At 38.1% G+C, this 16603-nt stretch overlaps 1 protein-coding gene across 2 annotated transcripts in view; it reads right to left on the reverse strand.

Annotated features, from left to right (window-relative positions):
- Positions 1–2705: 2705 nt before the first annotated feature.
- The window catches only part of luzp2 (leucine zipper protein 2), a 159279-nt gene continuing 145381 nt past the window's right edge, over positions 2706–16603 (reverse strand). The window contains exons 9-11 of one of the 2 annotated variants that reach the window (XM_082535652.1): positions 12807–12911; positions 9662–9736; positions 2706–3733 (exon numbers count right to left, since the gene is read on the reverse strand). In XM_082535652.1, coding sequence (XP_082391778.1) covers positions 3626–3733; positions 9662–9736; positions 12807–12911 — 288 coding nt within the window. In that variant the 3' untranslated portion in view covers positions 2706–3625. The remainder of the gene's footprint in view (positions 3734–9661; positions 9737–12806; positions 12912–16603) is intronic. The other variant, XM_082535651.1, reaches the window with a different exon arrangement.

The following is a 16603-nucleotide window of genomic DNA, read 5'->3' on the forward strand; positions in this document are numbered from 1 at the left end:
CACTATCCAAAAAATATAGAATAAAAAGTGTACTTGCCATGCTAGTATGTATCCTCCAATCAGTTGCCAAAATATTCTGCACGCAAAAAACAGTATAATAGTGTAGAAAATGCTAATGTTGAGAAAACAGGGTTCACATTGCAGCAGCTACACCCATCTTTTATAAGCAACTTATAAGAGAACATGGGAGCAAGAGGACCTGAAAAAAACCTGGTGAATATGGAACTATTTATTTACTCAGTGTTTGCCCAATAGTTAGGTCCTATTTTTTAAAGAAGAAACATTACACATTATTTCCAATCCTTGTAGAACCACAGTATAGTGAGAACTTAGTTTGAACTGTCAGCAATAAGTCAGATTCATTCCTAGTGTGTGCTGATCTCCACCATGTTCCCCTTTGTCAGTGAGTCTGTTTATAATATTTATGGGCAGAATTTCTAGGTTCCCTGTCCGACAGCAATGGATCAATTAGCAGCCAGCTGTAAAATGGTTGGGATGAGAATCAGCACCTCTGAGTCTGAGGCTCTGGGTCTCAGAAAACGAAGTGCCCACTCCAGATCGGGAATTAACTCGTACCCCAAGTGGAGGAGTTCAAGTATTCTGGAATATTGTTCACAAGTGAGTGGAGAGTCGAATAGAAGATTGACAGATGGATTAACACAGCATCAGCTGAGTGTGAATGTGAACCTGTCAGTCTTACAGGTCGATCTTTGTTCCTACTGTCACTTATAGTCACAAGCTCTGAGTAGTGACAGAAAGAATGACACTGCAGATAGAAGCAGCTGCAATAAGCTTCCTCTCAGTAGTGACTAGACTAAGCCTTAAAAACAGGGTGAGAACACTGGTATTTTGGGAAGGATACCTCCAAGATCAAACGATCCATTTGAGGTGGTCCAGGTGTCTCACCAGGATGCCTCACAAGCACCTCCTTGGAGAGGTGTTTCAGACCTACCGGGAAGAAGTCCATGAGTATTACCCTGGACACACTGGAGAAATGATGTCTCAGGGCTGCTTGACTGTGTGTTTATTTAAGCTGTTTTATATTGGGTCAAATGAATTACTGTAGGGGTCCCCATAGACCCAAATCAATAGTCCATGTAGTTTAAATATGCTGGCAGCTTATTTTGAAAATGGTGTATTTTTTTAAACAGCAAAATATGGAGTGACCACTGTTATTGCAGGTTCAACAATAGGCCTGCTGCAGCGTCATTTGTTCCAATGATTGGGGACGTGTAAACAAAAGCCAGCAGGCAAATGGTATCTGCACATTTTCAACAAACGGAGGAAAAACAAGTTCCACAGACAGGCTGGACCTGCAACCTGCATTATGGTCTCAGAGTTTCATTTGTTAACACCAACACTGGTGCTTTTAAAAAGAATTTCTAGGTTGGCATCTATAGCCTAGAAAATCAAAGATTGTAAAGAGTTATATTTTAACAGACTTGTCTTACAGCGATGTGTTTTTTAATTGTATAAAGCTTTGTTAACTAGAAAGAATGTAGCGAACTCAAGGACAAAGCTTAATGCTAACACTGTGTGGGATTCCATTACCTTTATTTCATAATCTCTTACAACATCTCTACCCAGTAAAGTAAATTTGTATTAACTTTACAGCAGTCAATACTTTGTATTCACATTGAACAGTCCTCTTTGGCTGGATGTAAGAATAGGTTCCCTGTCTAGGTCAGCAACGAATGAAATCTGACTCTCTGTCCTTGAAAAATACATCATTATCAGCAGTGAATAGGAGGCAGTAAAAAGAATATGACATAGAGACACTCCAATGCCACTTTGATCAAACCTCAGGCTTGTCTGTCTGATAGGAAAACTTTACCATAGTTCTTCTTTCCAATGTTCTGGAAACAGTTGGCTCCGAGGTGTAATGTCACCATTAGCAGGATGCACCCTGGGTCTCCAAATCCTGGCAGTGGTCCTTTTCTTTTCTTCTCTTCTCAGCAAGACACAGAGTCGACCTGGGAAAAGTTGTCAAACTTACAGAAAAGATGGATTGTGCGTCTTAAAATAGCATTCTCCACCTGTCGGCTAACATTTTCCAGCACGGTCACTGTTGTATTCGGTGATGATAGCCAAGTATCACATGAAGGGGATGCTGTGACCATAAAGCTGCTTAACACAGTTGTGAGCTTCCAAAGCTCTTAAAGGAGCCACAGATGTGCTTTTATAGTTAACAATATAGTATGAGCATTTGAGAGTGATGCTTAACATGTGGAAGCTTTTGAAATGCTGACAGCGATATACCATAGTCGATACTGTAAAATGACACTGCATCCCATGACTGATGAGACAGTGGGATGTTGGCGGTGGCTTTTATAAAATATATATTACACGTCTTAATTCTACTATTCCTCTTTGTTTACAAGCTTCTTTGTGTAACTCTGGCTGTTTCAACTTTCAGTTGTTTTCATTTTCTTGTTTCTCCTCCCCTATTTTCTGCTTTATATTGAAAGTGAAATCACTAAGGCTTAACATAAGCACAGCTTTATTGAATTTAAATCCATTTTTACCCAGCCACATTTGTGCTTGAGACATAACTGTCCATGGCAAAGTTACTTTAAAAAAACAACCTTTTTTTGGCTATGAGTAATAAAGCTGTAGGATTTCTTTGAAGAAAACCTCAAGTGCGTTTTTTTGATATAAATATGTTCATATTTATTATTAGATGTTTATAATCCAAAAGGTACATACACTGTTTCGATAACCAATTAAATATATCAACCGATGTCTCCCACGACCTCGAGCAGTTCATATTCACAGGGCGTGAAACTGGAACTTTCTTTGCAATACGAAATATTTTCTGCCGTTAATCACAAACATACTCACTAATTTCTTTCCCACAAATAACCATTTATTCTTCACACATTTACTGAAAATTACAGTTTATTGAAAGGACACAGAAAGGTCAGATAACACAGATACATGTAGCTAGGAGTTACTACTCAGTGCATGGCACATTCTCAGGGAGACGACCCATTGTGAGTCTTTGGCTCTTTGCCTCTGGAGTGTTAAAGGCAGAAAGAGTGCTGAAATATTAAATGTTGAACAGTTGGCCAGCCAACTTGAGCCTCTATATTTCAAAATGTGGAGGAGTAAATTAACCTTGCTACAATGAGTGACAAACAATATTCTAAGTTGGGTAGTAGTAGTAGTAGTAATAGTAGTGGTAGGAGTACTTTTTTATTTGTCAATTGATATACTTATCACAGGATACAGTGTCAGACCTCACCAGTGCAAAGGGATTTTCTAGAAAGATCACACATTTAGAAAGCAGTGTCCTCACTCGGAACAAAACTCAGATAAGTAAACAACAAATGAACGATCATGAAACAAGTTACCAGTGCCATTGCTACCTTTGAAAAAAATTTCTAAACGCATGCCATTTTACTATGGAGGTTTTTTTAGATGACAGTTTGAAATTTGTTGACAATTCCAGTGTCTCAGCTCTTGCTAACGATGCTGATATGCGCATGTGTGCATGTGTGTCGAAAAAGTGAGTGTGTGTCTGTGTGTGTGTGCATGCGTTTTGTAGAAGTGTGCGAGTATGTGCTCTTAGAAAGATCCTTCAGGCAATGCAGTAGATCTGTGCTCCCGTTGATATGCCGTCCTCTCAGTTGTATTTATGGGGCTTTGTCTTTTTGCTGCTGCCTCCCTCTGCCTCGTCATTGTCGTGTGTGGGCTTTGTGTTGAATTTTCCACTCTGCACTTGGCTCTTTTCCTGTTAGGTTCAGAAGATAAAGAACAATAATGAGGCAAGACTGACACAATGGTGTTCAATAGTAGGCATATGGTGGTTTGTAATCTTAGCAGAAAATACCTCCTAAATCTATATGAAATACAAAGAAAATTTAAACAGTAAAACACGGCAAGTCTTTCATATGATGACTGCTGCTATGCTCCTATATTCAAAGTGCTTCTCTCTACTTGTCCTAGTCCTTATGCTGTCTAGCATCTGTCCTATTTATATGCTACCACAGTTGCATCAGTTGCCTTTGAAAGACTGATAGCTACTGGCCTGCATCAGCCCGTCCTCCCCAAACATAATAATTCACCATAGTGTAATTGCTGGTTGTCACATCCACAGCTACATAGTCACTAAAAAGTGCATTTGGGGAGCTTTTTTGTAAAGTTGCACCAGCAAATTCAAACACACACACACACACACACACACACACACACACACACACACACACACACACACACACACACACACACACACACACACACACACAAAGGCATATATTTATGCTTTTTTTGTGAACAAAAGAACTTCAAAGTGTATCCTGCAGTTTAAACCTGCATATAGGTACTGGGAACCTTTACTAAAAAATCCCAAATTTTTGTAGGTTTTTTGGTATCTTTTTATCCTGGATTGTTTGATTGATTGATTAACAGCTCCCACTGTTGATATGCAGATTAGGGCTGAATCGTCTCCGACATTTGGATCGCAAGGCCTGCTTACTTGTACTCGGGCTTTATCGTCTTTACTTGCAAAACAGAGAGGCTACTCACATGAAACACAGCTACACTGAAAAACTGAAGGTCAAAACTCTGCAGAGTACATTAAGAATTAATCAATTGTACAACTTACTGTGTAACAGTGACACAGTTATACAAATCACAACTCAACTGAACCCATGATATACGCTCGGGTTCTATGCTAATATCAGAATAAACTCTTTTGTTCCATCACCATATATTTTAATGCTTGGTTAAAGTGGGTTTGGCCAATTTTAGACACGAATATCAAAGTATTTGTTTCCATAGTGTTTTTAAATTTGGGATAAAGAGGGTTTTTTTTTTTTTATGTGGACATGAAAAGCACCTCAGCTTGGTATCTTACGTTCCCCTGACTCACAGGAGTGATTAGCATGCTTCAGTTCACATAGTTTTTGACAACTCAGTGACTTTGTTCCTAGACTTGAGGAATCCTTTGACAACTTTTTTTAAGTGTTAAATCTAGCAACTTTTTTTGATAAACAACTGGGCATACTGCTTTGTTCTTGCTCTCCATCCACAGGCATTGTTCTGTTCTATTCTGTTTAGTGGCAGTAAACACTAAACAGAACTGTATTATATTTGCATGCTGTTATTTAGTCTAAATCTGTGTATTGTGTGAAAAAAAAAAGAAGAAAAACATTCTCTTGTCTCTAATTTTCTCATTGTGATATTATTTTGACTTATGTGTATTAATTTTGTCAGATGACTTCTAGCTGTAAAATAGAACACACGTCCTCAGCCAGTCATGTTCAGCCTCTTAGGATAGAAAATGCCATATCTGAGAATGGCTAATAAAAGGAGAAGATTAGGATGGGGAAAACATAGAGAGTGGGCAGGAGGTAAAGTGTTATGGACTAAGCTTAAGGTGTTTGGGTCAAATAGAAGATTGAGAGTAGGAAATGAAAAAATGCTGGAGGTGTGCTTGACATCTGTCAAGAATGGTGGAGAAATGTGTTGCTCTGCTGGTGATAAATTGCAAGATTGATTACCAGCAAAGAGATGGGATAATGGGATCTTGAACAAGAAAAGCTACCACTCCATTTTGCAATGTCATGTCATACCCTGTTAGCACCACTTGATTGCAACCAATTTCCCGCTACAACAAGACAATGACCCAATGCCCAACTCTGAACTATGCAAAAACCATTTCAAGAAGAGCCTGTAAGCTGGCATTTTGTCTGTAGTACAGTGGCTAGCATGGATCTCTGAGCTTTTGTGGAAACAGGTTGTCTGCATGCAAGAATTGGCCATCAAACCAATCATTTTGGAGGTGCTTTGACAGACTTATAGCATGCATAAAAATGCTTCTTCATAATTATCATATTGTATTCATAGACAGATAGATAAATATTTTAGTTTTTTTTTTTTTCAAACTTTGATTCAAAGCACTTTTGAAAGAATCATATATCTGATCCAGTGGATGAGAATCAATCATGCTTCCTTTCATCTGTTCATCTGCAGGCATGATTCCTCACTTAATGCACTCTTGTGATTTCTTTCCACCCACTTTGATGTCAAGATTGGGATTTTTTACTGTGTATATCTTATTTTTCACCACCAAGAACTCTCTTAAGAACATCCAGTAGTTTTAGTTGACGGTCGATTTTTGGAAAAACTTTCAAGAGCTTTGTCAGTAGCAGAACTATGAATGTCACCCTACAAGCAGACATTCATAGTTTTGCTTTAAAGCCAATGTGGCCAACAATATGGCTGACGGACAGAAAAAAAATCTGAAATAATGTTTCCACCTTTTTGAATTTATTCTGATTCATCCTGACTCTGTACTTAATAATAAACAACCATACGACAATATATTTACATTGCATGGAGATTGTGAGATTTTTATTTATTTATTTATTTTTGTCTTGTACCCCGCCTCTCGCCCTATGACAGCTGGGATAGGCTCCAGCGCCCCCCGCGACCCTGAAAAGGATAAGCGGAAGCGAATGGATGGATGGATGGATGGATATTTATTTTTGCCTACAGATACATCCAACAGAAAAATCAGTAGCTATATAATACTTTAAAACACACCACTAAACACATACCACTGATTGAATAACATCATTATTAGCAAACTAGGTGAAAGCAGAAGGAATTCTTTGGAAGCCTAAAACATATTTTTGCTAATGTTTTCCTCACTTTGAATCATAAACAGTAGCTGTTTATTTGAATGACTGCATAGCTGCCTTACTTGATTTTTATCATTTCCTTATCACCCTTTGTGATTTTTATATTCCAGCTGGCGTGCTTCCACTTGCACATTTTTAATGAATTCAGGAATGTCAGACACAAACATTACTCATGCTGTGGTACTTCTGAAATATGCTCTGTTGCTTAAGAATGTCAACATGTGCTAAAATGGTATGAAGTTATATGTTTGACCTATAGGAACACAGAAAAGAAAAAGAAAATGAACCAACTTTTTTTTTTCAATGAAGTTATTGATGTGTTTAAACATAATCTGAAATTTAGATACATTGTATTAAGTTTAAATGGCACACTTTTGCAATTTTTTTTAAATATTGCTCTGTCACTCTGTGCATGACGAGGCCATATCAGTCTGCCAGAGGAGGCTAAGTCAATAATAATAATAGATTGCATTTATACACAATTTACAATTCATTCACTCTCACATTCATACACTGGTGGAGGTAGCTACAGCTGGCATATCGCGCCATTGGCCGCTCTGGCCATCACCAGTAGGCGGTAGGTGAAGTGTCTTGCCAGAGACAGAGACTGTCCGAGCCGGGGCTTGAACCGGCAACCTTCCGGTTACAAGACGACCTGCCAATACTTTGAGCCACTATCGCCCTATAGATAAGGATTGTGCAATATAGCTCACCTAAAGTGTTTCCTTGTTTTTCTTTTTCATAACTACTGCGGCGTTGTACCAAACACAACAGGTACAAGACTGTAAATACTTTTTCTTTCAAAAACATCTGAACATAAGGAGAAATGACACTTGGGTTCTCAGTTGCCACAAATCGAACATGAAAACGCGTAATGAAGGTGGAGAAGTGACAGAAATACGGAGCACCTAAATGCAGATTGATCCACTGAGACTGGAATGCAAATTACTACTAATCAAACTGTTTACTACACCATGTATGGCAAGTGCTGTGCAAGAGGGATAAAAACTGACAGAAGGAAAACAGTCTATTGTACATTTGGTACTGCAACACAATATGAAAATTTCGCAATTAGTGATCTAAGAAGGATCATAACTATATAACCATTACGTCTTACAATGTCATTAGACCGACCTGATGGTGATGGCTGAAAACCTTGCTACTGTTTTCCTGCATTTCTTCTTTTTCAAAGAAAACAATACTAGGATTAAAAATGTACTTTGTGCCCTAACAAGGATTTCTTTTTGCAGTTACATTTTTTTGCCTTGGGGAATTCTTCTGACTCCCCTAACAAGTAACATCCTAGATTAAGTTCACTACATTAAATCGAAATCGAAATAGCATTACATCTCATAATGCTATAAATCAGGGACATAGTCCAAAGCGTTGCTACACAAGAAAACACTTGTTAAACTTTCACAGAATATCTCTCTGGCACAAAATAAACCTGAGAAGTCAAATAAGCCCATTTGTCTCCTTTGCAATATTCTTGTATTTGTTTGCAAATACTCTGCGTGTCTAAAAATGGATTGCTGCCACTTGGAATGCAAGACAGTTGCTCAGTTACACAGTATTGCACTGCATTGAAATGAGATGCATTGTTTTGCTGTACCATCTGCCACCACCAAACAGGTGTGACTCAATTCAATAATAGGATGAGGGAGGCAGTTAAGCATGGACTTTGACAGGACATTGAATATCACATACTGTAGGTGACATTGGCACACTGAATAATAGATTTTTATGGATTGGTTGCTTTTTTTCTCCACTTTTTTAGGAATGTGATGTAGATGTTGTGTGTCTCGCTTGTGTCTTGATGAATCATCAACTGTGTTTCATTTGATGTCTTTGGGATGTACTTCATTATATACAGAGCTAAATCAGTTTGTTTAGTTAGTAGTTGTCAGGAAGGATGTCGTCACAATGTGTCAGCTACATCTGTGTTGCCTTTCTTTCCATATTGTCGTTTGAAAATGGCTTGTCATGCCATCTGTTTGATTACACTGCAGGATAATCCAAAAATTATTGTCAAAAAGCTATGACAGGGTAAAAGCTGCTACACTATCTTGTCATAAACTATGTAATTATATCATATATGTATTTCACTTGCTAGTAAAATGGTAAATGGCCTGTATTTATATAGCGCTTTACTAGTCCCTAAGGACCCCAAAGCGCTTTACAAATCCAGTCATCCACCCATTCACACACACATTCACACACTGGTGATGGCAAGCCACATTGTAGCCACAGCCACCCTGGGGCGCACTGACAGAGGCATTGTGAAATGAAAGTGCATTGTATACAGTCAGATTCATTAATATTTGGACATAATTGAACAATATCCTCTGAAAATGGTAGACTCTAGATAAAAAAAGATGACTGTAGTTAATACAGTACTTTTGTTAAAGCTGAATTTTTGCACTTCAAACACATCTTGGCTTTTAGGGTGAGGGTGATAGGGCTCTCTACACCAGCGGTCCCCAACCCCCGGGCCTCGGACCGGTACCGGTCCGTGACTCGTTTGGTACCGGGCCGCGAGAGTTGAGGCTCAGGTGTGAAAGCGTTATTTTGTTATCGTTTTTATCGTTAACTTGGTTTTCCTGGGTCTTTTCACGTGTGTTATGAATAAATCTTCTTTTTTTGGTACCAGTACTAGTTTTATTTTGTTGTATTTATCCGCGACACCTTAAAGGCCGGTCCGTGAAAATATTGTCGGGCATAAACCGGTCCGTGGCACAAAAAGGTTGGGGACCGCTGCTCTACACCACTGTGATGGTGCACAAGGGCAAAATATTAAGAATTGTGTTATTTTGCAAAAGACTTGACTGGTCTTTGACCAAATTTTAAACACGTATGCCTTCGATATAAAGAAAATGGCATTAGGACTGAAATTGAATGAATTAACTTTTAAATGGATAAACCAATAAAATAAACTAACATAAAACTTCACTGTACTAATGAAAAATATGTCAGCATATAAATTCATATTTTCATATAAATCCCGTGACACACACCTGCTGTTGCTCTGGTAGCTTTCTGCTTTCTGGAGCTGATTCCTCCGTCTGATTCTGGAAGCAGTCACTCCCAGTCTAGGAGAACAATATGAGGACAATATGAGATGATGATGAGATGAGGAATACTTTATTTACCCAGTCAGCCTAACTTTATTTTTTCATTACAGTAACTAAAATGATGATGAAAAAAATATACCTCTTTCCCAGACAGATATATTGTATTACATAGGGTGATAAGCTGATGTAGCAGTGTACAGTGTCCCAGCTTTATGTATTCAGTGAAAACAGATAAATAAACTCACATCAGTCAAATTCATAAACCTCTTATTTTTACAAATAAGCTTCAAGGAATCACTGACTTCAACAACCACAGAGTAAGCAGAGTAAGCTGCTTATCTTATTCTCATTATGAAAGAAACGTAGCCTTATATGTGCACTTTAAATGTTTAAAAGTATTTATTTATTAGTCAATTAACATTTTATTATTCAAAATATAAAGAGCTTGGTTGTTAAAAAAGAGAAAGCAGTTATTTGAAGCTGCTGATTGTTGAAAATGAATGATTGTTGTAATCTATAATAAGTACTAAAATAGTAATTATTTACACCAACTGTGATGTTTTTGTTAGCGCTGCCAGCATTAATTTTGTTAAAATGACGTTAACGCCATAACTGCATTAATGCGCTCCCCGTGCATGGGGGTGCATGGCGTCAACGTGTTAGCGTGATTAGCTCGTAAACACGATGACGCCCTGCAGCCCCACTCATGCACGATCCACGCTAACTCGCTAACGGAGATTTGCCGCATCAATGCAGTTATGGAGTTAACGTCATTTTAACAAGATTAGCGCTGACAGCAGTACTTTTTGTATTAGCTGAATGTCAAGCCTGTCTATAAAACATAGGTAATTTGTTAAAGTATAGCAAGGCCATCACATTTCATTTTCAAACCAGGGACACACTGCAAGCTACACATGCTCATACAAATTGTCTTTCTTCATTTCCTCCCCGCCCACAGAGAGAAAAGGACAAGGGGGAAAAGCAGCAATGATCATGGGCAAACACGAGTCTCTGTTTCAAATATGTCTCCTCTTATCTGTATCAGCATGTTTCTCCCTTTTCACGCCCCTGCCAAAATTATATAATCAATTATGAGACGCCAGTGAACATTGTTTTTGGCACAATTTCATTAAGGAACAATCTCTTTGACACAGTTTCCACACAGTGCAATTTCCTTCCAGGGCAGCACTCCTCACTATTCCCCTGTCTCCTGTAGTCTATCAACTTATGCCTGTAATAGTTCTTGATAGCCACTTGTCAAAAATCCTTACAGGCTCTGTTTACTTCCTCTGCTTCTTCGGAGCCTCTTGATTTTGACATTGTTGGAAGCAGTCTTTTGGAGCCTCCCTCATAGCTGACTGCTCACAGTTGCCCGGACCTTGGAGAAGCAAGTCTCTTGTCTGAGGTACCAAAGTCCTTCATGAAAAAAATCTGAACAGGAGAGGTCAGTGACTGCTCCACGCTCTCCTTCCTCAATAACTGCTGTCAAAGTGTCAATGAGGCTCTGAGTGAAGAGCTCTTTGAAGTGTGAATGTGCAAATTTTGTGATCACTGCAACTACAGTACTTTCCCATGCAATAACAGGTCAAATGAATGCACTACCTTGTTAGTGAGTTTCAAGGATGTAACAAAAAACATTTTCTTTCTCAATTAATCTTTAAGGTATTTTTGTATTCATTAATTTGCTTAAATTTACTTAAACCGATGTACAGACATGTCTTACAGCCCAAATCATGATTTCAGAATTGCATTTTGATTGACCCATAGTTCAGTATGAATATCCAGTTTAAAATGACAAACAAAAAGAAAAGCACCAAATCAATACTGCCAGTTTATTCAACTCATTAAAATGGACTTCTTACAAATGCACATTTATATGGGACTCTATTCAAGAAGATTTGCACGATTCACAGATAAAAATAATCCTTATTGATTTTTTACTGGGCCTTGCCGCACTAGCTCAGTTCATCCACTGCCTGAAACAAGTTGTTTTAGCTCCCTTGCACGCATTGAACCAAACTTTCTCAAAACAAACTCCCTGTTATGAATTGAAGGTTTGAACTGAAGGTGGATCAGACGTCTGTGCTCATAGCTAAACCTCCGTGACTGAGGGATAAAGGCAATAAGTGGGCTGATAACAGCATGTACCCATCTGGGCTGGTTAGTACAGGGCAAAACAGCATTGATCATGAAGGATCCCCACAAAGGTACAAGGGCCATCTAACTTACAATTACCTGATTCTCCACAACATGAAAGCTCTTCTAAACCATCACAGGAACCAAACCGAGAAGTCATTTTAGTCAACAAATGAGCATAGCTTAGAAAGCCTATGACTCAATACGCCACACATCGATATTGCTTGGCACAAGGCAACACTAGTAGTACACTACTGATGTTCAACAGGAACTCAGCGGGGCTGTGGAAGACCACTGGCAATCACAGAAGTCATAATCAAGAGTGGAATACACCAAAGTGATGCACTGTTAACACTACTGTTCTGCATTGGCTTCAATCCCCTAACCCAGCATATTGCTAAAAGTAGAAGTGGAGTGATCATCAGTCATCAGCTACATCCTGTACAGGGATGACATCAGCAGTGAGTCATCCCTGTGACATGGATCGACTCACTGATCCATGTCACTAAGATCTACGAGGATATTGGGATCTCATTTGGACTGGATAAAAAAGGTAATCTAGACTGAAGGGATGGAGCTATAAAGAGTCAAGTGAGTTAAGCATGTAGGACCGATAACAAAGAAAAACATAATAGGTCACCTTCAATCTCCAAAGCAATGTAAAACTGTGTTATTAGTCTTCATGCAGCACATGGTGTTCCTTTAGTAATGTCTAATTTCATTAAACCAAATTACTGCTGAGCTACACCAAAACTCCTAACTAAAGATGCATCATTTAGTTGAAACTTGTTGCAGACCTTCTATAAGATTTTGTAATTCATGAACCCACTAAGGACAATTGGAGCAAAAGCGAGTTCTTTGACTTTTGATGAGGGACTTGAGTATGAATTTAGTGAACAATTGAAAGTCAGATTGGAGAGGCCACTGTATTTTAATTACTCTAAAGGCTCACCTTTTCCATCTGGCACTCTTTGGCTCCACCATTCTCTCTCCTTATGACACTGACGTTCATGGGTGATTTACTGGCAGTGACAATTCTCTGAACTTTGGAGATATCCTGCAGAGGAAAACAGAAATATAAACTTGGGGTTAAAAACACATGAGCAAATAGGTTCTTGAAATTCTTCAAAACCTAGTAGTTCTAATACATATATGTTTATTTCATATTTAAACATATATTTTATTTGTGTATTTATGTTCAATTTAATTTATTACAGGATAAAACAAACAAAAGTTTCTCATTTTTCCAAAACGTAGGTCATATTTAATATTGCATGGTTGTTCATTTTGTAAGTTAGAGTTCTATTTAGATTAAAATAGATAATAAATCTGATGCACTGTGTAATTTAAGTTTTTAAGTGTTCATATGTACAGTAACTGGATACCATCATACTTGCATAGTATTGTTAGGATCAGAATATGTTATGACACTAAATAAATAAATAAATACACAGCTTTTACCAATCTTTCTGAGGTCTCAGATGTTGGACCTTCAAACAAGAATACCACTGATGTCTGTACAGAAATACACAGACCACCTCAGAGTGAGAAGTAGTTGCAGTTCAGAAGGTAGATTTGGGATTTAATACTATGAGACCTGCACATGATCAACAATGATGTTTCAGTGAAGTGACCCACTGCAAACAGAGCCAAAGCAATTCTGAGATAGAGGAAGGAAAACAAGACGGACAGTCAGAGATGAAAAGGTTTTCTCTGGAGGTAGTAGAGCAGGGGTGCTCAATACGTCGATCGCGATCGACCAGTCGATCGCAAAGGTAGTATTGGTAGATCGCATGGCATTAAAAAAATAGATGCCAGCCTATCATCCATCCCGTCACTTGATTGATACAGGGAAGCCAGTCAGATGACAGCAGATTTTTTCTGACGCTTAGGTCGCTGCGCATGCGCAAACAGCGGTGCGAAGTGTAGTAAAACTGACAAGCTAGTCAGCGAGTTAACTCCAATTTTTAGCTCTCGGTTTTTTCTCTTAAACCTGGCCGTCAGCAGCTACTGTCCGGACTATGCATCCCTGGCTGATCCAATTCAGTGCAAGTCATCAGAGTAAACTCAGGTAATGACAAAAAATTTACATAGTTAATTGTGTTGTGAAATATTGGATATTGCGGTTATGCATGTATATACATTGTAGATATAAAGAATCCTCAATATATTTATAAATAAGTATATGTTTTGGATTTTTGTAGTGGGTAGATCATTTTGACTTGGTCATTTTATAAGTAGCTCACATGCGGAAAAAGTGTGAGCACCCCTGTAGTAGAGCAATCCATATCGCTACCACCTGAAATGATGTCTGCATAGAAAACATGACTTTTTCAAGGTTGATGCACTTTAAAATCAGTAGTGCTTGAGTCCAAAAGGCAAAAACACACAAAAACAAGCAAAAAAGTAAAATAAAAGTAAATAAAAATTGATACGGGTTTCTGGAGAGTTACATGACAGTCATCATTTTGCTATTGAACAGAGGAATTCATTCAAATACTGACAAATAATGGTATGGTCTTATGGGAAATGACTTCTCAGGAAAAAGCAAAAACCTAGACTATAAAAATATTAATGTTCCTCATTATCTCACTAAACTCCTGATGTCATTTCAAATGTGATTTATAGCCTGTTTTTGGATAATATGACTGATCTGGTGAACATTTAAAAATTTTACATACTTGCTTTAAGTAAGAGGCACTTAGAAAAAATTATAAGAAGTGGTTGTGGTTAAAGGAGTAACTAAACAGATAGATAATTTGTTAAAACACAAGTGTAGATTCTTAGCTGTAATTTGAGAGTACAGCACAAATGGCTGTACTCCCTATACATCCCTGTACATCCCCACTTTTCATGGGACAAAATATAATTTGACACTCAAAAGCTTAATGGACAGTTGCAGAGGATTCCATTATTTCTTCAATAATTATGGAGATAAAAGTTCTGGAATTGAAGGAAATGTGGCATTTGGGATCCTTATATGAGGATATGACCATGGATGAATTGCATGGATTCCAGTGACCATGGATCACAGAAGCAGCTGCATTGATTTTATTTGGTGGAGAAAAAAAACAAACAGCAACTGAAGACGGCTGCACTAAAGGCAGGGCAAAGCATCACAAATGAGGAAATCCATTCTTTGGTCATGTTCAGGAGATCCAGACTTCAGGCAGTGTTTAACAATGATTCCAGTTTATCACTTTATAATAATTTCTTTCACCCCTTGAATAAAAGCTTAGGATCTACACTCGTGTAGATACAGACACCATCTTTTCACTCATCATGCCATTTTGTCTGGTAAGGACCAAGGGTTGAAATATTAATTAGGCTTGTTATACCAGATCTTTCTCCCAAAGTCTGACTGTCTTCTGCAGCTAGTCTTCTGCACAAGACAAGTACACTTTAACTGGGTCAAACGTGGTCTCTTGAGAGCGTAAAGCAAGACAGTTGCAAGATGAACATAAGCAATCTTAACCTGTCAATGTCAAACGCCATTCTTATTGTGTCAGCTGAAGCAACATCTTTTTAGGCAGGTTCAGGAGAACTGACATTACTTGTGGAAGTGACCACATTTGGGTGAACATTTCATACACAATTCCCCAACTTTTGACAGCATCTGTCAGAACCAGCCACACTTTCCATTCTTACCATCTGTTTGTCTCTCCATAAGGCCCCTGACTTTTCAGCAGAGCCTTAGTGCTTAAAAGCAGCAGTTTTCCAAGTAACACTTCATAATAACCACCATTTATAATATTACAATACTACATATCATATTATTTGATAAGTTGTTAAACTTTCATAGCATGTTAATTTGATGCTAGCAAACAGTTCTACAACAAATAGATACTAATTAACAAATTATTTCTTATTACCAATTTGAATTGATTAATTTTGTAACGTATTCTGTTATAACGCCACGGACATACATGAGTTATATCATTCTGAAGGCATCTGGATATACATAGAAATATAATTATTGAATTATTAATAAAGCTTGTTGTGATAAAGGTTTCAGTGGTGCTCACTGTGAGCCTGCCTTTAACCAAACATGGAGTGAAATTAAGCAAAAGGTGAAAAGAAAGCTGAACAGTGACTGTTAAAGAACACAAACAAATATGCTGAGTTGTGATTATTTGCAACTATTATTGAGATTAACTTACCTAAGTGGGTTTTTGGCAACATTGTTTGGGTCTTTTTTTTCCTTTTGTAGAACACAAATTTGATTCTATCGCAGTTTTTGGATTGTCAGCTCGCTACTGTCTAGTCTTTGCCTGGGAGAGATGGATATCCTGTATAATTTTTATAGACAAGGAAACAATCATAAAAGTAAATAGTAAGCGCTTAAAGCAGGGCAATGAAATGCCTGATTTTCCTCCAGCCCAGTACTCTGAGCATCTAAGACATCATCTCCCATTACTTTGATGAAAATTGCATACTATCAGACCACAAGACTTGGCTCTCTCCCCAAGACTGTTAAATATGAAGCAACTTCCACTTCAATCCTGCTGATCTTTGCATCCTCACACTAATGAATCTTTCACCAGCAAGAAGAGCTTTGTGTGTGTGTGTGTGTGTGTGTGTGTGTGTGTGTGTGTGTGTGTGTGTGTGTGTGTGTGTCAGGCAGGGTCTGAGAGAGTCTTATCTGTGGTGTCTAACAGAGCTTAAGGCCCATTACGGTAACTCAAACTATGAGCGTGACACTCAAAGTGGTGTCACAGAGTGCTTGAACAAACATCCCTGCACTTAAGC

The sequence above is a fragment of the Aulonocara stuartgranti genome, assembly GCF_965226115.1.
Source record: "Aulonocara stuartgranti genome assembly, chromosome: 1".
NCBI lineage: Eukaryota > Metazoa > Chordata > Actinopteri > Cichliformes > Cichlidae > Aulonocara > Aulonocara stuartgranti.